This window comes from Amborella trichopoda, chromosome 3 (assembly GCF_054954075.1).
Source record: "Amborella trichopoda isolate Santa Cruz 75 chromosome 3, AtrichopodaSantaCruz75HAP2 v2.0, whole genome shotgun sequence".
NCBI classification, from domain to species: Eukaryota; Viridiplantae; Streptophyta; class Magnoliopsida; order Amborellales; family Amborellaceae; genus Amborella; species Amborella trichopoda.
Window position 1 is genome coordinate 60,352,664 of NC_142338.1, and position 27,546 is coordinate 60,380,209.

Below are 27,546 nucleotides of genomic sequence, written 5' to 3' on the forward strand. Positions count from 1 at the left end.
GTTGCAGAGAGAGAGAGAGAGGAAATGGTGCGCTCAATTCATTGCTCTCATGGCGGTAGACCTCCTCAAATTCTCTCCCTTTCTCTCTCCTCCAAAACGCTAACATTCCCTCTCTCTCTACCATCTTCCTTAACCACTTCATTCCCTTGTCTCTCCTTGAAACTACGCCCTAGGAAATCTCGAGCTCTTGCTGGCACTTCAAAGTCAAATAATTCACTGAAAACAGTTCAATGCTCCTCTTCTGATTCAAACCCTAGAAATGTCGACGAGTCGAATTATATGCCCCAGCCTTTCTCTGTGAAAATCCCCGTTGGTGATCGACATGTAAGTTTCTTCAGTTTGTTGTTTTGTTATAATTGCTATTATATAGGTTTTTGTTTATTCTATACGGTGAATTAGAGTTGCTGGGTTTTGTATGGGGTGGTTTTCTTGTCGCTTTATTTAGTTGTTTTTACTGTAATTATTCTTTGCTGCCTGACATTTGGTCTTCTGATGTCTCTCGTCTTGTATGTATTTTGGGGTAGATTCTATCTCTTCAAACGGTCGATACTGCTCTTGCTTTCATATATTTGTTTTTTTTTTTTTGATGAACTTATTTTGGGGAGGGCCTGATTTGCCCCTCGACCCTGGGTAGGAATCGAGCCTAGGAAATTAGGTTTGCAATCGTCAAGCGCTAACCAATCCATCCTGTGCTCTTTTCTTTTTCTTTCATATATTTGTTATCCTTGTTTTGTTGTTTAGCTTTCAGTGGAAGTGTTTGTTTGTACTTGTTATACCCCATATTATCCTGCTTTTTGGAGATCATTTTTGTTGTGATTGATTCATATGTAATGATGCTATTCTCTGATTCTAAGGTTTCATTATGCAAATTTGGTAGTTAAATTTCCTGCCCGTTTAATTTCTTATTTCGCAAGATTTTTTTTTTGCCTTCGCCCTTCAGTGGGTTTTAACAATGGACATAGGATTTTTTGACCCTGCCTCTAGGCCAAGAGGGTGAACCTGTTGGCGAACAAGCAGACAGTCCCTCAAGCTCTAATACCTCTTTCTTGCGGAACAAATACATGGGCCTATCTACTGAATTGCCCACTTGGAAGGACTGGTGTACTCCGTCATTTTATGTCCAGCTCAATGATGGTGTGAACCACCATTGAACACACGCGCCCCTGGGGCATGCATGAATCCCACATTTTGCATATCATGATTACAATCAGACAGAGCCTCGCACTGGATAGGAGTGTGAGTAACTTGCAAACTGAGGTGACTAAGTTATCTCTCAGCAGACAACTTAAAATAGCGATAATTAGCTGACAAACAACTATCTTGCAAAATGGGACCAGTATAGCAAACCCTGAGAGAAACAATGGTATTTCACACCTGCGATAAAGAGGGAGGGAAGGAGGGAGGGAGGGGGTATTTATATTATTTGAGAAAGATAATATTTATAAACTGTATTTTTATCTAATAGAAATATATCATATTGAAACATAAGTAGTGAGGAAATTTTATTATATTCCTCATCTTTTCCATACATAGAGGGGAGTGCGGGGTGGGGTTGAACCCATTCTGCAGCTTGATGGGGGGTTGACTCTCTGTGCCCACAAACAATGTGGGACCAAACATCCAACTCTAGAAAAGCAAACTAAACAACAACAGCGACAACAACAACAACAACAAATTAAAAAAAAAAAAAAACTAACCTAGTATGTAGATTTTTTTTTTTTGAGAAGATAACTTGTATTAAGAGCAAGGAGTAAGTATACAAAAAAGGGGGGCCCTGTTTACAGGGTCAGGAGACAACTTGAAAGAAAATTAGATACAAAACTGTGCAACATTCTGTGCATTCTCGATCTGTAAATTTGAGGCTGTAACTGTGTACAAAAATGGTTTTAATTGTCAATCTCTGGCGTAGCTGCTGTTCCTTCTTTTTAGGTGGTCGTGTCAGAGATTGGCAAATACAAACATTTTCTAAACACATGGGCATCTCCTGTTTTGTTATCACAGGCAAGAGGTTGATGCATCCATTCCACACCTTTTTTCCAAATGAAGTTGTACTCCACTTCAATGTGTTTCATTCATGCATGAAACATTGAATTCTTTGCCAGTCGGATGGGCTATCATTTGTAGTGAGGGCCAAATGCATAGTTCATGTTTTGCTTCATGTACTACATTAGTTGCATGAGCCACTTGCATTCCTGAGCTGTCATTGATATTGCTTTATATCAATATCTGTAGTCAACAAAGATACAATTAGTCGACACTTGATGCACGAGCCACACACACTCCCATATTGAACACATAGCTGGTAGTTACTCTGTGGGTCGTTGAGTCATCCGTATAATATGCATCACACACCACAACCACCTTACATGATACTTCTCTCTCGTAGAGAACCCCATAGTCAATTGTGCCTTTGACATATCATAGGATAAGTCGAGCTGCTTCCAAGTGAGTCTTGTGTAGGTTCTGCACAGACCTGCTCACAAGGCGTGAACAATATTTGGTCCTAAACTCTTAATAGAGTCATATAAATTGAACTCCTGACTAATTGTCTATACATCTTATCCTCATCACTCCCCGATGCACTTCTCAACCTCGCATTGACTTCCATGGATGTTGAGGCCTTCTTGCCTCTTCATGCTTGATATGGCCAATGCCGCCTATTCACTGCCCCACAATTCCAGTGGTTTTACGAAGGATCAGTGCTGGCATCTAACAGAATCCAGTCCACAGATTTTAATATGAATATGGCAAAGATATTTATGCACCCAGTCCACAGAATTTCATATGAATATGGCAAAGATATTTATGCACCCAGTCCACAGAATTTCATATGAATATGGCAAAGATATTTATGCACCATACATCCTGAAATGGGTCAGTTTAGTAAATGGAACTAAAATTCATTTGGAGTGATCCATGTGTTTACTTGGTGAGTTTTGGTGTACAACATGAAAGATTTATAATCTTGGTTTCTAGTTTTAATGGATAAGATGATATCCATCTAAAGGTAAGAAATGCTTGGAGAACACGGAAAATATACTAACTATTAACTTTTAGTTGTGCATGTTCTGTGTGGTTATAGTATTTCATTTTGTGATTACTATTGTTTTTCAAGAGGATTCCATCCATGGAATTTCTAATAGAGTAGGAACACATGAAGTATATGTTCCTTTCCTTCACTTTTGTCAAACTCTCAAGGATAGTTGTCATGTACTATTTCAGATCCTTGTCGAGACTGGGCTCATTGGGAGACAAGCTAGTGGAGCTGTTACAGTAACAGATGGGGAAACTGTATGTTTTTATGTATTCCTTCTATTTTCTGTGCTATGGTCCATGGTCCATTTAAAATTTCAGGTTTAGCATCAAGGTCTAGTTGTAGTTATATCTCTATTTCCTTCAGAGTTGTGATTAATTTTGATAATAAGTTTATGCTCTTTTCGTTAGATTGGTTGAGTTCTTTACATGTTCTTTTGCTAGATTATCTACACATCTGTCTGTTTGGCTGATGTCCCAAGTGAGCCTTCTGATTTTTTCCCTTTATTTGTCAATTATCAAGAGCGTTTTTCTGCTGCAGGCCGAACTAGGTATGGTTTGCTTCTGAGTTTTGTTTAACAATTGAAACTTTGAAATCTGGAGACCTTTACCTTTGAATTACTATTGATGTAAGTTTTCATTTGATACGCAGTGGTGGGTTTTTCAAACGAGAAGGGAGGGCAAGAGATCATGAGGTAACGTATACTACGTTTGTTTATTGATTTTTTTTTCCTCATGAATTTGCTATTCTGGCTGTCCAGTCCATCAATTTTTACATCTTTAGTCTGCTAAAAAGAATAAAAAGTTATGTCTGTTGTCTGCTGTTCTAAAAGCTTAAGTATGTCAATGTAACCGAATGTGCCAATCTGGGGTTCTTTGTTGACTGTTGATTTTTGTTAGTTTGTGGCCTCTTTTTGTTGTTGGTTGGCCCCATATGGAAATGATAGTCAAGTCATGCTTCAACAATACCATGAATACGGCTTATCAATTTTAAAACTGTTGCTTTGTTGTAGTTTGGTTTCATTTTATCCACTTTTTTGTGGAGCCTTGGTCCATGCATCATGTATTGTTGTACCAAAAGATCGTGTAACATATAGCTTCTATAATCAGTTGCTTCCTTGGAGAGTGGTTCTTTCTCTCTCTCTCTCTTTCTCTCTCTTTCTCTCTCTCTCTCTCTCTCTGTCTCTGTGTGTGTGTGTGTGTGTGTGTGAGTGTGTATTGTATGAGGTAATGTGGAGTTTCATTCCTTTTTTTTGTTTGTTTATTTTGAGTCATACTTCTTTTTTTTTCCTTGCTATCATGGTTTCTTTTTTACTTTTACATGCACAGTTTATTGTTATTCAATGTTTTGATATATTTGCCATTATTCTTGTTATGCACTTGTCCTTGGTTGTTAAATATTAAATCTTTAGAAAAGCCTTATCTTTTTATTTGGTTTGTACTTAAACTTTCTTTGTCTTGCTCTCCTGCATATTATACCTCATATCAGTCACTTGACATAATTTCAAGTGTTTTCTAACTGTATTCTCTTATTATGGTAGCTTCTGATTTGTAGATTGATAGATAGGCCATTGCGACCAACGATGTTGAAGGGCTTCTACCATGAAACACAAATCCTATCATGGGTATGAGCAGTATCTTTTTCTCATCTGGAGTTCATTTTTGGTATCTAAATTCTGCTCTTTTGGAGTAGTTATTTTTTCATCTGTTGTAGCTATAAAAGGTTCCATGCATATCTGTACCTTGTTCATTGTTTTTGCGTTTTCTAGTCTCAAGCTTGGCCTGAGAGTCCTGTGCCAGCAAGGTAATGCTCCCCCCTGATTCACAACAACTCAAACCCTACATGAATCCTTCTGAACATATTGTCTGCTCCCCCGTCCGTTCCCTCTACGGATCGTCCTCTTTCTCACCATAACTTAAGCTCTGAGCAAATCAACAGTTGAATTTCAGATTATATTAGAAGTATCCATCCGTACACGCACGTGTAATCATCATCTTCGGTAGGCCACTTTTCTCTAATTAATGAGCAATAATTTCAAGTATGAACCTGGCCTTTGTTTTCATTGGTGCTTGTGGTTGCAACTTCATCTTATCAGCCTATTTAGGACTTGTTAGTGTTATTCTCTTTTCTTTTGTTTTTTTGGGGTAGATTGGGTAATACAGGCCCCTAGCTGTTTTAGGAATAGTTAGTGGTTTTTGAATGGGTTAGAGGGAATGGAAGCCTAGATCAGGAGCTGAGGCTCAGGTGGTGTTACCGCCACGACCTCAACTCCATTCCCATTAGGGTTTGTTTTCTTTGAAATGTTCTTTTAATATATAATACCTTATCTACTTTTTCTCTGTCTTTGAAAATTTAGGTTTTGAGTTACGACGGTTTGCACTCTCCTGATGCCCTCGCGATCACTGCAGCTGGAATTGCTGTGTAGGTTCCTTTAAAGCTAGTGTTAAGCCAACCTGAGTTTCCATATCATAGGCTTATCATTTATGATTTTGTTAATCCTGTACTTGAACAGAGTGGCTTCTACTGCTATAATGTTGCGGCATGAAATTTTGCAGAGCTCTGTCAGAAGTACCTAATTCCAAAGCAGTCACAGGAGTCAGAGTTGGCCTTATCAGTGATCAGTATATTGTCAATCCAACCACAAAACAAATGGAGGAATCTGAGTTAGATTTGGTGCTTGCTGGGACTGAAGACGCCATATTGATGATAGAGGTAAGTTCTCAATTAATATCATGAAGTTTCATATATTCTGAGCATTGAAAATTTTGCTTGAAGATAGGTAGGGGGTTAAATTTGGGATGGAATCATCTAGTTTAAGATAAGCAACTAACATAAAATGGATTTTTGTTGTTCTAATTTTGAATTAAAATACCGTAAGATGTTTATGTTCATTAGACATGCTTACAGAGGGAAAATTATTACAGGGTTACTGCAATTTTCTGTCGGAGGACAAGTTATTGAAAGCTGTGGAGATTGGACAGGTGCGATACCTCAACCTAAATATTGCTACAAAATTACCTCAAAGCGAGTTCTCGTCTTTACTTGTTTGTGACATGAGAGAAGTCATGGTTATTTTTGCTTCAAGTTTTTTTCAGCTGGTCCTAGGAAGGTACTTGTGCAGCTGTTTTCTCTTTTTACCTATTTTTGGATAGATCCTTGTCTAGTCTCTTGATACTTTACAACGGCAACCATGGTGCTTGTCCAGCATTATCTGGCTTCTCCTCTTGACCAAGAGTAAAACCATTATTGCAAAAATTTGCCTTTTTCAAACTGAAAAAATGCATCAATACTTCTTTTATAAAAGTTGTAGTCATAGATCTAGACCATTGCTGCTATTTCTTCTATAACTTTGACCTGAAAAACTAACTTATGTCTGGTGATTCCATATGTATTTATGTATCCTATTTTCTGTGGACCTTGGGAGGTTAATCTTACATCATAAGGCGTTGATTTTGTTTTCCAGTACACTGATTCATAAATAGGTAAACACTGGCTGACACGCACTGATGCATGTAAGGATGACATATGAATGACCACAGTGTTCACATGTCCCTTTCTAATAGTCATCGGTCGTTGTTCACACCTGCATCACGTAATTGGTAATTTTAGATGTCGCATGTAAATTTCTGGAACAAATACTGGGTGGGCCATTTTTTCATTTTTGTGCCTTTTATGCACATAAGAAATGAAGAAACTAAATTTATGGGGTTATAAGTGTACATAAAATATAAGATTTTATTTTGGACTTTTTTTTGAACTTTTATCAATTTTTATGACCACTTTATTGACCTAGCCTTTATAGAAATGGTGTACTTGGAAAAATGATTCTTGAGATGATTATGTATGAAGAGTTAATTTTCATTATTTGTCATACTTGCAATGATTCTCCTGTACAATTGTCAATCAGTCTCCCAAAGATGGGAAGGACCCCACGTAGTTGCCTAGTTGAGTTAAGACGTTATCTTTGCAATTCAATTGCACAAAATGATAGCCGCCTGTTCAATTTTCATCTCCACGGAGACCCTAGAGGAGTTTTTCCTTGCTAAATCAGGATTTTCTCGAGTGAATATGCAATATGTCATAGTCAACCCTTCTAATGAACCCCTCACAGATGAAAGTATCATTGTCTATTAGAAAAAGGTCCAATGTCTTAAAAAATGGTCCGCCTAGCGCCTAATCGGCTTGGACCAAAAATCCACATGCCTAGACCCAGGAGGTCCTACACGGGCAGATGTACCTAGGCGGGTGCCTAGGCGGGCGACTAAGGCCGTAAGGCCTTTCTCTTTTTTTTTAATCGCCCAAAAGGGCAAAGGGGGTCATTTTGACCTCCAAGGTTGTACAAAACGTTATGGGGTTTATTTTTAATCCCCAAAGTCAAAAAAAAAAAAAAAAAAAAACCCCTCAATATATGAAAACCCGAAGTGAAAAAAACTACACGAGGTTTTGGGCCCCCGCCTAGGTGCCAGGCAGGCCGCCTCGGGGCCTAGCGTTTTTTGAAACCTTTGAAAGGTTACATGGGGTGGCTAATGTGCGCCAATCTGCGGTCACCAGTGAAGGCAACCGATTCAATATACCTAGTGGAATAAATTATTTCATCATGAGTAGCAAAGGAAACTTCCTTTCATCATTCTTAAACACGTGACTCCCCATAACCTGTTTGTGGTGTTCCTCATGCTATATCATCAACCTGGATCGACAGGCATCTTGAATCACATTATTTATCTTTTTAGTCCTCGACATTGACTATGTTTATTCTACTTGGGCATTCATGACTTTGGTATTTGTGTATGCAGCCGATCTTTTGGGTATACTCATTTTTTCCCTCCAAAAGTTGCCGTGATAATTATTTTGCCCATGGTCGTGATACACTTTAATATTAACTTGCAGTTGAATGATGCATCTTGTGAGGTTGCCTGTTGTTGGCAATCTGTGTTAGTGTCTTACCTGTATTTTGACACCAGGAGGCAGTGCGAGCAATGTGCAAGGAGGTGGAGGCGCTGGTTAAGGAGTGTGGAAATCCTAAGATGCTTGAAGCAATTAAATTACCTCCTCCGGAGCTGTATAAGAATGTAGAAGTATGGTGTACAACATTCCTCCCAATGTGTATGCAAATATTTGTTCCTGCACCTTTTCTTTATTCTTAATAATGTGTTCCTGGAGTTTCAGTTGTTCAAACAGTCCATATTGAAATGGAATGCTTAATATTCTCTCTGCTGCTTTTGCTCTAAATTTTATTGTGATTCTGATCTTTGCTTTTTTTTTTGACTGTGGGATGCAAGAATAGCATTTTAAACAGAAACGCAAAACTTAGAACTCTTGTGAATGGCAACACCTATAGAGGAGGGTATTGAAAAATGATACAAGTCTGTAAAGTCTCCCTTATGTCTCTGGACATGATGTTCCTTTTGAAGCACATGGTATTATGTCTGTTGATTCTCACGACCATTTTCTTTTGATAGTACAAGTCTGTCATATGCAACTATTATATTAATATCCATGGATCACAAATGGAAATCATAAACAGAATTACTGAAAGTACACAAACTAGAATTGGAACAGTTAATGTCCATGGATCACTTTAAAGTTTTGCTTGAAACCTTCAAAAAACAGTCAATACTGATGACTTGGATACCTATAAATAGTAATAATAGATATGATAATCTTAACCAAGGAGATCACCTGTTCTTGCCAAAGTATTACATATGCATTCCATTTGTGAAAACCAAGCGTACTGTTATTTGCTAGAATTAGATGGGTGACACATCCTGGCAAGGAATTATAAAGTAAAGCACCCCTATTTATGGAATGAGAGATTAGTGAACTCAGAGCTCAAAATGTTTATGAATGAAACTTAAGCATAAAGGAGTCTGTTGTCACTTGTCACCAATGTTCAAGGAGGCGGATGTGGCCGCCTAGGCGGGGGCCCAGATAGTTAGGCGGCCCTAAGGGATGGAGGTTGGGGTGGGGGTCATATGTTGTTTTGTGTATGTGTGTTTTGTGAATGTGTGTCTGTATGTGTTTAGTGTGCGTATGTGCGTGCACACATATATGTGTGCATGAGGTCTCACATGAAATTCTTAACAATCATCCTCTTTTTTTTTTTTTCTTTTGGATCTGTATTTGTGAGAGAGAGGTCTCGAACACTTGGAGGATATGTTCAGAGAGAGAGAGAGAGAGAGAGAGAGAGAGAGAGAGTTTGTGAGAGAGGCACCTCGTATCGAGCACTTGGAGGTCATCTTCTTCTTACATGTAAAGAGGGAGCATATGGGTCTATGTGTATCTTTGTGTGTGTGTGTGTGTGTGATTGAGAGAGGTCGCACATTGAACACTTGGAGTCCATCTTCTTCTTCTCATATGTAGAGAGAGCACATGGATGAGAGAGAGAGAGAAATAGAGAGAGAGGGGCAATACCATACCTTATTTTTGTTTGGGTGGAATTGAATTTCTTTCTTCTCTCTCGTTTTTTTTTAGGGATGGCACCAGTCTGGCACCCACCTTAGGCATGCTTGCACAGACCCCACCGCCTAGGCTATGCCTAGGTAGTTTGTTGGTCAGGCCGCCTGGGCGGCAAGGCAGCCAAAGTTTCAGTCATTGGTTGTCACAATAGGACAAGCAAAGCATCCAACTGGTAACTTCCTAGGTAGTATAATTTCTGTATGGACGTTTCCCACAATTATGGTGTGATGGCTCTCCTCTTCACTGGGGCTAACATTTTGAACTTGTAAATAATTCCATTCTAGGCATCATCTCTTTCTAGTCTCACTTTGAAGCGGGCCTCTTGGCTCAGTGGTTTGGGTGGTAAAACCTCAACATAACATCAAGGATTCCTATACCACCACTTGACGAGCCCAAAAAATGAGTACCAATCTCACTAGTAAAAAATTTCTCCCTGACTTCTTGTAGAATGCATATTGATGTTCTTTATTTGGTTTCCTTCTATCTTGTGTCAGATTACTCCCTTTTTTTCCAGTTTGAAGATTGTCTTGTAGATCTATTTTTAAGCTTTTTTTTTTGGTTGCAGATTGCTGATATTCCATTTTTTTTTAATATCAATAAATTTTCGTTGAGAATACACATACTGTAGAGTTATTGACTAATGAAAAATTCTCATATTGCACACTTGCACTCAAATTAGCCACCTTAGATATCTTTTTTGGTAGCCTTTAAATCATTTTACTAAATGGGCCTAGGATGTGAATATCATACTTTGTCCATCGTTTGCGTTCTAGTAATTCTGTTTTTCGTACGATACAGGAAATTGCTGGTAATGAACTGGTAAAAGTGTTACAAATCAACAGAAAAATTCCAAGAATCAAGGCTCTTTCTGCACTGGAAGAGAGTGTTTTGACTGTGCTTGCAGAAAAAGGACTTCTTGTGAAAGAAGGTACTTCAGTTGTCAGTGAAGTTATACCTGAGATTGATGAGGATGAAGATGAGGATGAGGTGGTCATTGTGGATGGTGAAGTGGATGAAGGTGATTTTCATATAAAACCAGTTTCTCGAAAACCTGTCACCTTGGTAAGGGGAACTTCTCTTGTCAGAACCTTTTCTGCTTGCTTAATGATACATGGTGTAGCTCATTTAGCGTCACATGCATAATTTTGTGCTCTTCTATAATATTGTTTCTCTATTTTATCATTTCAACTTTTCTTTTGTAATAATAGTTGTGCATCTCCTTCACTATCTCGTAGTTGTTCTCTGAAGTGGACGTGAAGCTGGTTTTCAAAGAGGTTACCTCAAAGTTTTTACGCAGACGGATTGTTGAGGTACATGATTAGATTCTCTAACCATTTAAAATACATGTGTTGTTACTGTTTCTTCAATATTGCCTTGTTCCACTCCTCCTAACTAGTACCTGCAAATATGTGCTTAGATGGGATTATCTTTTTTCTTCATTGACAATAAAAAAAAAAAAGAAAAAATTAATGAGTTTCACTCTTTTGAAATTTGAAATTGATCTTCTCCCCTTTTCTTCTTGTTTTTTTTTTTCTTTTTTCTTTTTACATATTTTCTTTGTTTTTAAACTTTTTGGTTGTTATATCTTGTTATGTACTCTTGGCATCTCTATAGATGGTATAGTAGATTGTTGGCTGATGGCTTCCTGCTATGGAATCGGGTATATTGGATGCTTTCATCCATGGATTTTGTTTCCAGTTACACTTTTTATCGTGGTCATGATATTTCATATGCTTGCCTTATCATTAGCTAGAGCTTTGTACTTGTCAACAGAAAATTTGGTGATAGGACCTACCTTTACATTTTTCTTGAGGTGGTTATGTTATCAGTAAGATAATGAGTTATCAGTTGTGCCCAAAGAATATATGGTTCTGCAGGAGCATATTCTGGATTCATTCCCTTTGGTAAAACCCTACTTGGAAGTATTTCTAGGACCCCAAATGTTGGGGATGTAGTCTCCACAAACTAGTGACCAGCTTCAAAGAAAAGAAACTCACATGCCTTTTAAATATTCCTTAAAAAACTGACATCCTAAGATTTGACAAAGATTGTCCACTTTTGGGTAGTCGGATTCAAGAGTTTAGGAACTCAAAATCCAACTTTAATTTATGAAACTAGTTATATGGTGATTCTGAAGTGGATACAAAGTTCGTCCCGAGTAGGTATTTTCCCCAAGGGGGTAGAGGTATTTTCCCCAAGGGGGTAGATGTATGAGATCCCATTGGAGCATGCAATATGCATTCTTTCGTGAGGTAGGTAGTTAAGTTATTCGTAAGAAAATAAGGAGTACGAAGTCCCAAAGAAGGGATTGAAATAGGAAACTAAAACCGATGAGGAAGCATCTCAGAAAGAAAATAGTAGAGCCTAATGTTGGACAAAAATTGACTTACATTAGTGTCATGTATGGTCATTTTGCATCAATGTAAAATTTCATCCTAAGCTGTGGTTTTTTTTAGTTCCAGGAACCACATTTAATCTGTGCTTTTCAAATGAACTTAGGTAGTATTTTACCTGATTTGTAAATGTATTGCATTGTTCTTAATGAAATGAGACTTTGCTTGGAGGCCCAAAATTTCTGTTTTGCCAGTGCTTATATGTCCTTGTGTGTCTTTAATGTTTTCTATCGTTTCATGTTATTTATCAATTTTAAAAACAATGGCTTAGAATGGCCTATATCATGTTACATTCTATCTTTTCCTTACCTGGCCATCCAGGGCCATATGGGATTGGGGGCCTTTTGAGGAATGCCGAGAATGGAAAGTCGTATCATATTGATTGACATCATAGGCCTTCTCTATGTTAGTCTATCACAGTTATACTTTTCTCTCTCTCTTGGTATCCATTGGATTAGAACCTGCAACCTTCACCTGTAACGGTAACATTTCTCTCTGCGTGAACATGGCTCCCTATGTGTGAAGGTCATCTCTAATGCCAGCCCCAGCCAGGGCCCTGTCTGGGTCTCCCTCCCCTCTATCACCATTACTCACACTTGATACACTGTAGATCTACTTCCCTTCGTCCCATTCCTCTGGTACGCCTGACTTTTGTCATCCCCCAGCTCTACCCCACCGCCTTGCCGTATCTTCCTCTGCCCACTCCTATCCCTTGGCCGCTCCTCCCACTGCTCACCCTTCCCTTTCCTCTTCCCCCCTTTCCCCCTCTCTTCAACCTCCCTTTGGCCACAGCTATGCTCCCAACCTCATTGCCATCCATGGTCTGCATGTCGCTGCCCAGACTCTTGTCTCTCCAAAATTCCTTCTCGGGTGCTTTACTCCCCAAAGAGATGATTTCCATGGAATTGAAAAGTGTGGTTAGGATCTGTGGAAAGAACCCAATCTTGGTTGCCACAAACTCTTTAGCGGTGACATCCTCTTCTCTTTTCCCTTCCTTGGAGAGTTCTATCAGGGCATTGCAATGGTCAGACCCCCAATTCAAAGGAGCCACACTCTCGCTATCCCGTTGGAGCACAGACTATGGTGCCTTTAGATCCCAAAAGCTATGGCTTAAAGCTTCTCACATTCCTTTGCATGCTTGGCACCCTTCCACTTTCAAAATTGTCAGCAAGGCTTGTGGGGGTCTCATCTCTATTCACTGGAAATCCATTGAGTCTCTCCGCGTGGGTTCCATCCTTCTTCTCATTGAAACCTTGAACCCCTATCAAACTCCCTTTTCCCTTTGGATAGAAATCGATGGTCGCCATTTCCTAATTCCCATTTCTGGGAAGCCTGCTTCCCCCCCTTCCAACCGCCACTTCCAGTTTCACCACACTGGACCACTCAAAGACCGGGCTCCAAACTACCTTGGTCACCATGATCAGGAAGGGTGGACTACGGTTGTTCATCGTTGACATAAACAGGCCCATCACAGCAGTAGACTTTGGAATCGTAAGTCCCAGAAGCATCCGCAGTGGAGGGCAAAGTTTCAACCACCTTTGTGTAGTCCCCCCCACTCCCGCCACGTACGCTGATGTCGTGACCAACAAGCCTTTGCCTCACCTGTCGCCCCTTGTGACACCTTTTTCCCTTGGCAACGATGTGGCCCAACTAGCTTCACCCACCCATGTGGTCCCACTTCAGTATTCAAATTTAAATATGCCGCCAGCTGCATCCTGCCCTTCCACACCTTCCATTCTGTGGCAATCCAGTGCAGACCCTCTCCCACACCCTGCCAAGTGCTGACCTCGTCGCCCTATCGCAACCCCCCTCCCATGTGACATTCTCCATCCTGGCTCCTTCTGCAGCTGGATTGAAGCAGGGTGACAGTTTACCCCTCGCATGTCCTAACAGGACTTCAATCCCGACTGTTCGAACTGCCCCCTGGACCCCGAGATTCGAGCCACCATTTCCCGTCTTCCTCCCCATGCTTCTTTGTCCTCGACCATCTCTCCCCTTCTCTTCGCTCCCACCAGCTCGAAGCTTCCACCTCCTTCTCTACTAGACCCCCTCTTCCCTCTTCACCGACGCAACCCCTTTCCTCTCCAGGCCTTCACGCCAACCTTCAACCCTCGCCTACCACCCTGAAGGATGGTTCCTCGTCGTCTCGGTAGCCCAGTACCCAGGGGATGCACTCCTTGGCAGCAGCTGCCTCTTCAACTTCCACTGCTCTCCCGGGCATCTCAGTCCCCTTTTACCCACACCTGCTGTCACTTCTTGCAATGGAGTCCTCGTGGAGTTAGCTCCACCCCTCTCAGTGCCCGGCGACTTCGGATCCAACTCCATATATGCATCTTGAACGGCAATGTCATCCGCACTCCCCCCTCTGATTGATCTCTCCTCCCCCTTCCCCTCTTCTCTCCCTATTCCCCCTCCCAACGCCTCTCCTTCCCCCATGCTGCCTCCTATGTGTTTAGATCTCACCATTACAGCCACTCTCCTTCGTCCTTTCCTCCTTACCCTAGTGAACTGCTCCCTGTTCCCGCCTCCCTCCCTCGGCCTCCATTTCCCTCCCTAATGGGACTGCACTTCTCTCCCTCTGATCCACTTCCCTTAGCTGGTTCCCCTTGCTATCTCTCCATCCCCCCCCCCCCCCCCCCTCCCCCCCCCCGGTCTTAACCCCTATTTAGCCCCCACTGTCACTGGTGACTCACTTCCCTTCTGCAATGGCATTCCAACCCCAGCATCAACCCACCAACTCCCTGTTTTCCCTGCATCGTCTTCTTCTACCATCCCAGCAGTAACCTCGCCTCTGGCCCCTGGCATGCTCCCCTCTTCCCTTGCTGGGACCTTACAACAGTAGACAGCCGCTCTCATTGCTCCCTTATCTCCACAACCTCGAGCTTCGTGGAACATCTGGATGCAGCACAAGGCGATGTCAACCGAGTAATGAAGGTTATAGGTTTCCAACTTGATGGCCCCCGATAGGTCGTAGAAGCCTTCATCTCCACGGCTACTGAACGGCTATGCAAAACATCCTCTAAAGGCAAGAGAGAACTTGCCAACCTGACTTTTGGTGTTAGCCACTGCCCCATTTTGTTCGACACTTCCCCAGTTGCTCGGGTCTCAAAGCCCTTTAGATTTGAAATGGCCTGGATGGAGGAACACGATCTCCCCAGTCTCATTCAAGATTGGTGGTCCTCATTTTCCAGTCAAGTCCAGGGCTGGGCGGGTTTCTGCTTTCAAAGAAAACTCCAACTTCTTAAAGGGGCACTTAGAACCTGGAGTTCCCAACTGCCAGGCAGCTTCCGCACCCAAAAAGAGGCCATCCTCTTCACCATCCAGCAGTGGGATTCCACTGAAGAGCACTTCTTCACTGCAGAAAAGGCAGCTCGATCACAAGCAAACTAGACTTCCAAAATCTCTCATCTGGAAGGAGGAATTCTACTGGGCTCAACGGCCCCGTGTCAAGTGGCTCAACCACAGAGATCAGAATGCTACTTTTTCCCATAAAATCGCCAATTGCAGAAGTTGAGACAACACTATAACCCATATTAAGATTGGGAATCAAGTTCAAGACCAACCCCCTCGGATAGAAAACGTGATCCTTGATCATTTCCATAACCTTTTCCGATCCCCATCTGTGCCCAGGATGAGGGTGGCAGATTTGTCTTTCCTAACCATTCCCCTACAATCAGCAGTATGGCTTGAACGTCCATTCGAGGAAGCTGAAATCCTCGAGGATATCTCTGAGCTTGGCCATGATCAGGCCCGGGGCCAGACAGTTTCCTGATTGTCCTATTTAAATCCTCTTTTGGGACTCTGTTAAGCTTGATATTATGGCCTTCTCCACAAATTTCATAACAGAGGGGTCATCCATAGGGCCATGAAGGCAAATTTTATCGCTTTGATTCCTAAAATCGAAGGGGCAGAGGAACTCAAAGATTTTAGGCCCATCAGCCTCATCAATAGTTCGTACAAAATCCTTTCCGAAGTTCTTTCCTCCAGATTCCAGGAGGTTCTAGGATGGGTCATTTCTCCAACAGAGGGTGCATTTGTTAAGGATAGGCAAATCCTAGATGGTGCTTTGGTTGCCCATGAGGCCATTCATTCAAGAAACCTTTTTAAAACCCCAGGGATCGTCATCAAGGTGGACTGGGAGAAAGCCTACGATCACATTGATTGGGGCATCCTCGAAAGGACTCTCAGCTGTATGGGCTTCGGGGCACGGTGGAGGACTTCGATGAAGGGTTTTGTGTCGAGCCCATTCTTCTCAATCCTTATCAATGTCTCTCCTAGGGGATTCTTCCCTTCCTCTCGGGGACTCCGCCAAGGAGCCCCCCTCTTCCCTTTCTTGTTTGCCATGGTGAGGTTTTCAGTAGGTCCATCTTTCGGATGTGCCAGGCTGAACTCCTCAAAGGATTCAAGGTGAGCCACTCCGGCCCCATTATCAGCCACCTTCAATATGCCGACGAAGCCTTTCTTTTTTGTGATGCCTCCCCCCAATAGTTGGGCTACCTTCTCATTTTCTTGAAATGCTTTGAAATGGCAACTGGCCTTAGGGTCAACATGGCCAAAACCAAAATGTTAGGGGTGGCCGTGAATCCATCAGTTGTAAGAACTTTTGCATCTTGGTGGGGCTGCATTGTTGAAGACCTCCCCGCTTCGTATTTGGGCTTACCTCTCTGCCTTGGCAAACTCTAGCTCAACCTCTGGAGTCGTATTATAGATAAGTTCAATCGTGGGTTGTGGGCTGGAAGGGTAGATTCCTATCCTCAGGCATAACTCTCATCAAAGCCACATCCTCAAACATTGCGATATATCAAATGTCTCTTATCCACATGCCAGCATCTGTGGTGCGTCGCCTTGAACAACTTAGGAGAAATTTCCTTTTATCGGGAGATGGAAGCAAGAAATTTCACCACTTATGGCAGGATGTCATCAACTCCAAATACCGCTCTTCAGATTTGTCCTGGGTCCCGGAGCTCAGAGCTCACAGTAACTCCTCCGGGGTCTTGAAATCACTTCTTTGCTCCTACTATCTCTGCAAATCCATGTTAACCTTTCTCAAAAAAAAAAAAAAACCCTGCAAATCGAAAGTCATAATACGATCTTGTAGTGGGAACAAAACCCTCCTGTGCCTTTAAAGGAACAATATCCTAGCTTGTTTCTGCTTGCTAGGAGCCCGTATGCCACGGTGAAGTCCCTGATGGAAATCAGGCGCAATAGGAGAACCTGGAATCCGATTTATAAGGCCACTGGTGGACCACGAAATGCAGCAGTTCCTCAACCTTTCCTCCACCTTGCACTCTCTCTTTCTCCCTTTTTGGGGCCCTGACAAACTCATTTGGACTCCTACCTCTTCGAGATTCTTTTGGGTTGTGTCCTTTTACCTCTCCCTCCCACAGTCTCAGATCCCCAATCCAGGTCTGTCCATCACGACTAGAGCTTGGCTCCACTTCGTTCCTCCAAAATGCAGGTCCTCAATTGGATCCTAGCTTTTGAGAGAGCTCTCAAAGTCGACCTCCTTCAGAGGAGGGGAATGCAGATTCCTAACTACTGTATTATGTGCTTCGAGGAAGAGGAGACCAATTCCCATCGCTTTCTCCATTGCAAGCTGGCCTCCGCCCTTTGGGCTGACCTCCTTCAACGTTTCATTGGTAGTGGGTGACCCCACCCACATTTCCACATCTTTTTTGCTCACACTTCTCCCCTCTCTGGGCCAATGCGGGTATCATCGTGTGGAGATCCTCTGTGGCTGCAACCTTCTGGGTCATTTGGCATGAACGAAACAACATAATATTCCGTAGCCAAAGGTCCCCCAGTAGCCATGATTGAGGAGGCCAAATCCCGCGTCATCTTTTGGGCCACTCACAACAAACACTTTAGCCACTTATACCTCTCTGATTTCCATCTTAATTGGCCCACTTTGCTGAACCTGAGATCGCTTAGAATCTCTCGGGCTTCCATGTGGAGACCCCCAGACACCGGCCATATTAAGCTTAACTTTGATGGCTGCTCCTTGGGAAATCCAGGGCCTGCAGGCATCAAGGGGTTGTTTCGAGACAAAATACGGAGTCATCCTGCTCTCCTTTTCCCTTCCTATTGTTTTCTGACTCCACCATTGTGGGAGCCCAAGCACTCTAGGAAGGCCTCAGGAATTTTGATCCATCTTGGGGCCATACCCTTATCGTGGAAGGTGATTCCAAGAGTGTGCTGGTTTAGGCCTCGTGTAGGACACCATGGCCCTGGAGACTTGATGGTGTTTTTGATGAGATTTCACAACTTAGCAGTTCGACTCAAATTTTGTGGAGTCACACCTGGAGAGAAGCCAATTCTGAGGCCAACACTCTTGTCGAGGAAGGGGCCTCCAGTTTGCTGTAAACCTGAGCACAATGCCGGAAAGCGCCTTAGCACCTTTTTGAGCACGCGCCTTCCCCTTTCACCCCTACTTTTGTTTTGTTTTGGCTTTGCAACTCATTCTGCATAGCATTTTTTTGCACACTTTTTTTTTTCTACAGGGCACCTGTCTGTGGGCTGCCTCTATAACTTTACTTCCTTCTTGTAATCTTTTACTACTTTAATACAAATGTTAACACATTAAAAAAACAAAAATAGAAACTCATATCATATTTAAGTTTGCACGTTTCCTTTTTTTTTGGGTGGTTTGGTGGTAGGATTCGAAAATGGAAAGTATTGTTGCAAGGCCAACAGTGTAATCAACAAGCCCAAGCCCCAGTCCAAGCTTGTGTGGCTACTCAATCATGGAAGTAGATTCCCTATTAGTGAGTTTGAGGCTATTCTCTCGCAAGGTGGAGGATCCAATAATTGTTGAGGGAAATATCCTCAATGTCATTTCATGGTGGGGGTGGGGGTGGGGGGCCACTCTCCTAATGCGGTCAGCAATGATCTCTAGTGTGAGTGACAGCACCTCTCTCATTTTGTCATGTTATGATGTAGGCCAACATAGATGCTGATGTAGTTCGACAGTGGCATGAGATGCTTTCTAGGTGGAGGCTGACTTTTTGGTTATTCGAGATGCCTCCTCGATATCTCGTTAATAATGGGGCTTCCTCTTGTTGTGTTTAATTTACTTTATAAGAAAACTAACCGTTAATGAGAAACATTTATTTTCTTTCTTTATGGCCCTCGAAAATTAGGTATTGATTTGGTATAATATGTTTGTTGTCCAAGTTTTGGCCAGAACCATTTCTATGGGGAGACATGAATTTTTCACTTGTTTGTCAAACAAATGACATTATTATTATTATTATTATTATTATTGTTATTATTATTATTACTTCTCTATTATTGGACATTAGCCAATTTGATAGATTCATGCATATATATTTAGTTATCACAATTATCTGTTTGTTCATTTGTTCCTAATGTTTATTCATGAATGGTAGGGGGGAAAAAGAAGTGATGGTCGGACCCCATCTGAGTTACGCTCAATTCATTCACGATGTCGACTACTTCCAAGAGCACATGGAAGTGCCCTTTTTACTCGAGGAGAAACACAGGTGTTTATGTACATCTTTCTGAATTTTGTCAATTTACGAATTCTTTTGTATTTATGGTGAAAGAAATAGGTGAAGTAAGTTTTCTTATTATTTCCTTCATAAACTGTTGTAATTGTTCTAAAACATTGAGAACACCTTGTTTTGAGGTCTTGCAATTTCATGGGATCTTGGCTTCTCCTCTGCTCTACTGCTATATCTCCCCGCTTATCTGCTCATTATTTTGAGCAGATAAAGATCTGGTGGTCAAGCCTCCAACCAGCATTGACACACCTCATCTCACATTTAGCTTCCCATATTTTAGATGAAGTAATCCCTGGCCCTGTAATTGCCTTGTACATTTTAGAGTGAACCATGGCTTATCCAAGTTCTCTACTAGTTACAGATATAATTTAGTTGTCATCTGTATGCTGAAGATGGGAAATGTAGGGTTCTCCCTTCTCTTTATTTAAGCTTCTAAGCACTGTTATGCTAGAGCCCACATATTCAGCAGAACCTCTAATCAATTTTTCTTGCATAGTTTTCACCTTGTTTCATGTGAGAGGTGGAGAAGTATAAAGTTTCAGAATTAATAATTTACTTTATGTCAAAAGTGTTTGATACTTCTGCTTATGCTGATTTGTACCACCTTCTTTTTTATCGAACTTAATTGACAAGCATTGTTGAAATTCAGTCACTTGCAGTTGTCACTCTTGGAGATAGGCAAATGGCTCAACGCTTGGATAACCTCATTGATGTTGATGAACTGAAGCACTTCTATCTGCAGGTGACATTGCACTGTAAAAACTATAATGTACTTTCTACACCAATTTATTGATTGCTTTTATTGAGTGCCAAGTAATTCTCCAACACCAAATTCTTTTATGATGTACAATATATGTATCTAGGTTTATGTGCATTGCCTACATATTCGACCATATATTCGACCATTGTCCCTTTCTCAAGACATGTTCATTCTCACTATGCACAAGGCATAGTAGCACAAGATGTGGTAGGAGTGGAAATTGCTGGTGATTTTATGTTTTCGTGGCTGTATATTGATAAAGTGATAAGAAAATAGCAATGCATTCATGGAAGCGCTTGGCATAACTGAGGTTTTAAAACTCTTTATCTTGACCCAAAAAGTGGTATATTTTAGGTTAATCATTGACGATATTTTTGTACTGTCAAAGGCTGGGATTGCCAGCAGAAGTATTGCATGTGTAATAATTCGTTCTTATTAAATATATATGGGGATTGCCCTGTAGTTTATTCCTCTATTCTTGCCCTTCATGTTGTCTACATTCTGTTGGGGCCTTTATGTAATTCTACATTTGTTGAGGACAATGAAATCTTGTAAAATCATAGACAAGTTACTTAAGGTTCTTTTATCCTAATGTAAGGTATTGCTCGAGTTTCAGTCTGCGTATCTTATCCTTGCAGACCATAACTTTTTGTACGATGTCTATCACTTACAGAAAGAATGATTTGCCTCAATATTAAGAATGTATCTTATTGCTAGAATAATTCATTAGATGGCATCTTTCGTAATTTGTAATATGAGTGTTTGTGGCTTCCTGTTTATGTCAAGCAAACTTGTGCTAGTATGTGCATGCTTAATTCTTGGTACCATTTAATGAGCTTGAGATTATTCACTCACTCTGAGTAACAATGTTCAGTATTCCTTTCCACCGTCATGCGTTGGAGAAGTTGGACGAATAGGAGCACCAAGTAGAAGGGAAATTGGTCATGGAATGCTTGCAGAAAGAGCTCTTGAACCTATTTTGCCTTCAGATGAAGATTTTCCCTACACTATACGAGTAGAGAGTACGATTACGGAAAGCAATGGCTCTTCAAGGTGAAAATTTTAGCCAAATTCACAGTCGTGATTCATGTGTAATATAGGTTCATTACTCAGTGTTAAATCAAAATTTTAGTGTCTAAGAACTGGGACATTTTGTTGTTGACTTCAAACTTTCTATGGCATGATGCACAGCATGGCTTCTGTCTGTGGAGGTTGCTTAGCCTTACTAGATGCTGGTGTTCCAGTGAAGTGTCCAGTTGCTGGGGTAGCAATGGGTATGGTTTTCGACACAAAGGAATTTGGAGGAGATGGTACCCCACTTATTCTTTCTGATATCAGCGGATCTGAAGATGCCTCTGGAGATATGGACTTTAAGGTGATGACCTAGTACGTTTTTTATGGCCATTGTTAATTATATGGTAAAACATCTAAGGGAAACTATGCTACAAACCAACTTGCTGATGAGCAACCATAGTTCGTTGAGTCATCTTCCCATTGAAATATGGCAACAGAGAGAGTGGGACGCATCTAAACAGGACATAACCCCATTGGTGGTTTGCACTCTTCTTCATCACCGTCTATCCTTCCTATGGACAGTGATGAACCAAATGACTATGATTTTTCCTTTATCCATTGGAGCATAGTGTAAATACATCGTTTTTATACACTGGCTGATTTCCGAACTACATGAATTTCACTTGTATATCATACTATAGGTTGCCGGTACTGAGGATGGTATAACAGCATTTCAGATGGACATAAAGGTAATTGGATATTATTTTCTTTGGTTTTATATATATATATATAAAGAACCTTGTTTTCTTGAGCTGCTTCCACTTGAGTTGTCCTTTCTTTGTTATTTTATTAATAGAAGTAGAGAATGAGAGTTTATATTAGTTATTACAGTTAGAAATATACTTTGTGTTATCTGATGTGAATTGCCTTATTATTGATTATTTGATTACTAAAAATTACAGGTAGGAGGAATCACGATACCTGTCATGAAACAAGCACTTTTACAGGCCAAGGAAGGACGGACGCATATTCTTGGTACTTTTAGGATATCCTACGGTGTTTCAAAATTTAGTATTATGCTTTCATGGTATATGATTCCATTGTAAATGCTATTCTGCTTAAATTACTTCAAAAACTTCCTCAAACAAGAATTTCATGCTTAAGCACTGGCAGATTTTTAGGGTGCTCAAACAGTAGAAGCTGAGCAGCAACCTCTGAAAGAGTTTTCCTTTTCTTTTTTTGTTATTTTCTCGTGTGCATATCAATAGGTGCATATGCTTCCAACAAACTAGGGTTGAGATACTGTTTATCGCATTGTATGCCTAATAATTTGTAAATTCATGAAATCTATGGATGATTACTTGAAAAATGAGCCGTGTTGGTATTATCTACTATATAATGGTTTTGTTGCACTTTTCCCCATTCCAAGGTGAAGTGAGACATCTTGTTATTTCCTCTTCAGCTGAAATGCTGAAATGTACCCCTCCTCCATCAAAGAAACTATCAAAGTATGCTCCATTGATTCATGTTATGAAGGTATGTTCCTCAGTTCACTTCATTTGTGCTTAAGATATTATAAAACAAGATCTGGAGGTATATACTCTTTGACTCTTACCATAAAATATTTAGGTTAGACAATCTTTTTGTAATGTGTAGGTTAAACCCGAGAAGGTAAATATTATCATTGGCTCCGGTGGGAAGAAAGTAAAGAGCATCATTGAAGAGTCTGGAGTAGAAGCTATTGATATGCAAGATGATGGCGTGGTAATTACACTTGAACTATGTAAATCAGTTTCTTCTACAAGTATTTCTTGTCTCTTCTGATTATTATTATTATTTTATGGTTCTGGCAGGTGAAAATTACTGCAAAGGACATGACTAGCTTGGAAAAATCCAAAGCCATTATAACAAATCTGACAATGGTTCCAACTGTGGGCGATGTTTACAGGTTCAAATTTTTCTTTTGGAAGTAGCAGCACATGCCTCAATCTAAATTTTGAATCATATATTACTTTTGGATAAACTTTCTGATCATGGCAATGGAAATACTTTCACAAAGCAGTTGAAAAGTTGTGGGACGCTCTTCTGAGTACACTACACTTCTCCTCTAACCACACCCGTGTTCTGGGTTCTGATATAAAAAGCTTTGGATGGATTACTTATGATGTGGTTTGTCATACTAGCCATTATACATAAACATTTGTTTGTTGGCTACTAAGAAAAGCTTGGGCTTTGTGATATTTCCATTTTTTATTAATACGCTTATTATCTTGACCATTACCTTCCGTTCCCCCATCCTCCCTCCCAAAAAAAAGAATAAAAAAACAGTCACTTCATCTAGAGACTTGACATGATGCCCTTGCTTGCATGCTTTCAGGAACTGCGAAATCAAATCCATTGCACCTTACGGAGTGTTTGTTGAGATAGCTCCCGGAAGAGAGGTACCCTTTTCATTCTTTCATGCCTATTTAAGAGCCAACAGGTCCCTTACATTTTTCTTTGCCACATTTTTTTTCATGTGATTAACTGCTCATATTTTCTGTTATTTTATTGAATATAATGTTCCCCTGTCACTTGTGAAAAATCGGTAGTACATTGAACCTATGATTTTCAGTAAGATACAAATCCATTTAATCTTCCCTACTGTACATCATAACTATTTGGTAGCTATACCCTGTGTGATCTGGACCAGTGATGTGCCACTTCCTAGATGCTTCTGCTAGTTAAGAACTCCTGCTTCCTGATTTGTTTTGGTAACTAGAGCATCCCATATTACTAATAGTTAATCACTTTGGTAGTTGAGCAATGACCCTTGATTTTTTGGTTTGACTTTCAACTTCAACGCCTCACTTCAGGTTTTTCTCAAACAAAATCAATCAGATTGAAGATTTAACTTTTAAATCTGTCATACTTACCAAAGAAGCTTTTCAATAATTGAAGGAACAGTAAGTTGTTGGGGCCAACTAATGGTTGGGCCCCACTTTACAAATAAAAGATAATTACAGGAATAACAACTGAGTGGCCTGACATTAGAAATTTGAGTTTCATTTCAGGTTTATCTTTGTGAATTGGTGTTGGTTTGTGTTGACATTATTTTATCTTTTCCTTTTCTGATAAATGATTAAAAGTTTCTTTCCTCAGGGTCTCTGTCATATCAGTGAGTTAAGTTCAAGTTGGTTGCCAAATGCTGAGGATGTAAGTAATTTTTGCAGGCAGAATGATCAGTTATAGAGAGCATTCAATTTAGTACTCAACTAATCACCAAGTAATTTGCTCCCTGTGGCTCCTTATGCAGATCTTCAAAGTTGGAGATCGTGTGGATGTCAAACTCATTGAGGTTGGATATCTTAGTTTACCGGTTTATTGAGTATTGCACTTTATTATCGTCCTAACCCCTTATGATTCTTTTCTGCAATCTCACTTACTTTTTGAGAAGAAAATCTTTAGTTGTAGATTATTCAATTTGGAGTCCAGATCAGTCTTTCAAAAAGCGCTAGGCGGCCAGGGGGGTCCAGGCCGTCAGTGCCTAGGCAAGAGCCCAGAACGTGGGCGGACAGGTAGAAAAAAAATATTGTGGGGTTTTTTTCTCTCTAAAATAGGCTCTAATGGGTTTTAGGTTTTAAATAAATCTAAAACCCACAGTTTTGCCCTTTAAGTATTAAAAAAATGATAAAAAAATGCCTCAACGAGAGGCATTTCCGCCCCTGGGCGCCTAAACGGGTTCCTAGGCGCCTAGGCGGGCACCAAGGGATATCCGACTAATTTATCCGCCCAGGAGCTGGGTGGTCCGCTTTTTAAATCCGAAATATTATGTTTAACACCTATAAATAACAAAAGATATGTATGTGGAAAGCAAGAAAATATAGCATCTCTCTCTACTTTGAAATTAACCCATTTGAGGTTGTAAGACAATTTATGGAGTTTTTGAATGTTCTAAGATCATTCTATCTCAATACAAATGGAACTATTGATAAGAGAAGACGATACCCTGTAAACTTCGTAAAATACTCGAACGGCCTAGATGTGGGCACTTTGTAAGCATAACATACAAATGACAAAAGTACCCTTAGTTTGAGATTAAATTCCGAGATACCCAATATTATAGGTGGTGATAATCTCATTTTGGGATTCTTTTGACAATGTCATTTCTTCAGAGATTTTCTTAATTCTTGTTTTCTTCAATATTGTTTGAGAAGATCATGTGAAAATAAAATGAAAAAAAGAGAAATAAAAAAGAAATAGAAAAGAAAAAATTTGCTCTAGAGGGCTAAATTTAAGTTTCTAAAGTTGATGATTTCCTTCTAATGTTTATAGACAGTTTATATTTTTATATGAAACTTGTTAATTCATTGTAGCATAACTTTAGCAGAGGGAGATGCAAGCGAAGAAATAGAGGAAATACTTGCAAAATTTTGTATAAGGAAATTTATCAAAGTAGCCGTGAGACATGAACTATTTAACATTCCACCCACCCATTTGCAACTATTCTAACTCAAGGTCATGTATTCTTTTATGGGTATTTTGAAATTAAATCAAAAGATATATGTAAGGTGATAAAATGTTCATCTCTCATAGGTGAATTGATAAAATTCCCTTCCGTAAAATCATCTAATTACTGATGGGGTATTCTGCCAATTTGAGATAAATGGCACCCTGGTACGTGTATTTCACAACTGTGATTTTGTGCCCATTCAGATAAATGAAAAGGGTCATCTGCGTTTGAGCCGTCGCGCACTACTTCCTGATCCAGGCCCTGATAAATCCAGTGCTAAGCCAAAATCAAGTAGCCCTTCAAAAGAATATTCGGTGGCCCAAAATGCCTCTCCTGAGAAGGGAACCAAAGAGGAGGAGAATAAGGAAGAAGCATCATCTAGAGCCAGCCAACCAGCCAAAGTTAGCACTCCAGAGAAATTTATCAGGAAATTAGTTGCTGCTAAAGATGGAGTGAATGTTAACAAGGAGAAGCAAACGAAGAGCGGCGGTAAAACCATAACCAGTGCCATGGCTAAAGATGAGGCTACTTTAGTTAATGGTGAGGCTAAAGTTGGTTAATGGGTTCATGAATAAGTGACCTGTGTTACTGGCACATCGTAATTGCAGACTGGACAGCAATCAGATGATTCTTTTTGTCCGTAACATGAATTTCAGGTAATTTTCTTTTTCTTAGATTTTACCCAATTTGGCAGATGCATAATTAAATTACATGATATTTTTTGGTTTTCTTTCTTATTTTATGATTGATTTCATTAAGTGATGGGTTTTCTTCGATTTGACTGAGTATCTGACTTTTCCTCCTCATCATATCATCATATGAGCCTTATCTCAGGCATTTGGGGTACACGAATCCTGTTCTGTTATTCTACTCTATCAAGGACCATATAGCTCTTGATTTTGAATAATGGGACACTTTCGAGGACTATCAACAAATGTGCAATATAATAAAATAAGATTAGGGAGGACTCAAATTGGGTTCTTAAATAAATATATGGTGATTCCTTGTAACAAAAATGCCAGAGATGTGAATTCCTTGAATAAATTTCTGTCAATTGCTACTTCAACCATATTTTTATACAACTTCACAGCCAAGAATGGAAATGTTTGTTAGGAAAAGGGAAGAATCAATAATTTGGTTGCTCTCTCCGGCCAATAATAATTATAAACTATTATGAAGTATTTATTGGTCAGGGAAGAGAAAGACTGAAGAAATCTTATGCAAATGGACATACCCTCTCCTTGATCCTATGGTCCATTTGTGTGTGTATTTGCATGATGTTGACTGTTTTATGCAATGGGTCACAGGGAAGGAATCAAGTCCGCATCTACAAAAAGTATGGAGTGTTCAATTTCATCTCCCTTCTTCAGAATTGCTTTCTTTCATTGGGGCCTCAGGCTAGAAGACATTAAGAAGCATTGAAGTTTTCATGGAGAGGGAATTTGATTTGCCCCGTTTGTTATATTCGCGTGTTTAGAAAAAGTTTTGGATGAGTTCCTTCCTCCTAGGCTTACCTTTCAATTATATCTATTGGAACTCCAAGCCCAGTAAGTTATACAGGTCCTATTTTACGATTGGCCAGCCCCGGGCAAATGCTAAGGGCATCGGAGAGGGCTTTATGAGTGGGTGGGAGGATGTATATGGTTTCCCTATGCGGGGTTGTTGGCTTAACTGATCCTGCTTTGGATACTTGAACAAAAACAATTTTAATGGCTTTTGCTTCTTCATAATCAGAATCGTCTATTTACTAACTAATATGGTTTACATAGTTCTACATACTGTATTTTGGATTTTTTAATACATTGTTCATTCGGGAATTATTAGAATCTTGTAGAGTGATCCATTGATAATCTGATATTTTAATTTTGCTGTAA

General features: G+C 40.3%; 1 protein-coding gene across 3 annotated transcripts; it reads left to right on the forward strand.

Annotated features, from left to right (window-relative positions):
- On the forward strand, positions 1–27,546 carry RIF10 (polyribonucleotide nucleotidyltransferase). Of its 3 annotated transcripts, XM_088861928.1 has the most exons (26): positions 1–324; positions 3,223–3,291; positions 3,478–3,584; positions 3,686–3,728; positions 4,575–4,658; positions 5,391–5,455; positions 5,590–5,746; positions 5,959–6,015; positions 7,996–8,109; positions 10,289–10,552; positions 10,726–10,800; positions 19,272–19,385; positions 20,056–20,148; positions 21,041–21,219; positions 21,358–21,541; positions 21,882–21,929; positions 22,143–22,215; positions 22,643–22,716; positions 22,837–22,944; positions 23,034–23,128; positions 23,558–23,621; positions 24,322–24,375; positions 24,476–24,517; positions 24,628–24,737; positions 25,876–26,328; positions 26,980–27,546. In XM_088861928.1, exons 1-24 carry the CDS (start codon positions 25–27, stop codon positions 24,631–24,633), a joined length of 2,469 nt encoding a protein of 822 aa, XP_088718054.1. In that variant the 5' UTR covers positions 1–24; the 3' UTR covers positions 24,634–24,737; positions 25,876–26,328; positions 26,980–27,546. The 3 variants fall into 3 exon arrangements, with proteins under 3 accessions (XP_088718054.1, XP_006826324.1, XP_088718056.1); XM_006826261.4 differs by lacking the exon at positions 24,628–24,737; XM_088861930.1 differs by lacking the exons at positions 1–324; positions 3,223–3,291; positions 3,478–3,584; ... (1 more) ...; positions 4,575–4,658; positions 24,628–24,737 and adding an exon at positions 4,915–5,033.

Excerpts from the sequence above, each read along its gene's own strand:
- RIF10 (XM_006826261.4), top strand. The coding sequence starts at position 25 with ATGGTGCGCTCAATTCATTGCTCTCATGGCGGTAGACCTCCTCAAATT. Across the intron at positions 6,016-7,995 it reads AAGCTGTGGAGATTGGACAG|GAGGCAGTGCGAGCAATGTG; the intron begins GTGCGATACCTC and ends TTTTGACACCAG. Across the intron at positions 10,801-19,271 it reads TACGCAGACGGATTGTTGAG|GGGGGAAAAAGAAGTGATGG; the intron begins GTACATGATTAG and ends CATGAATGGTAG.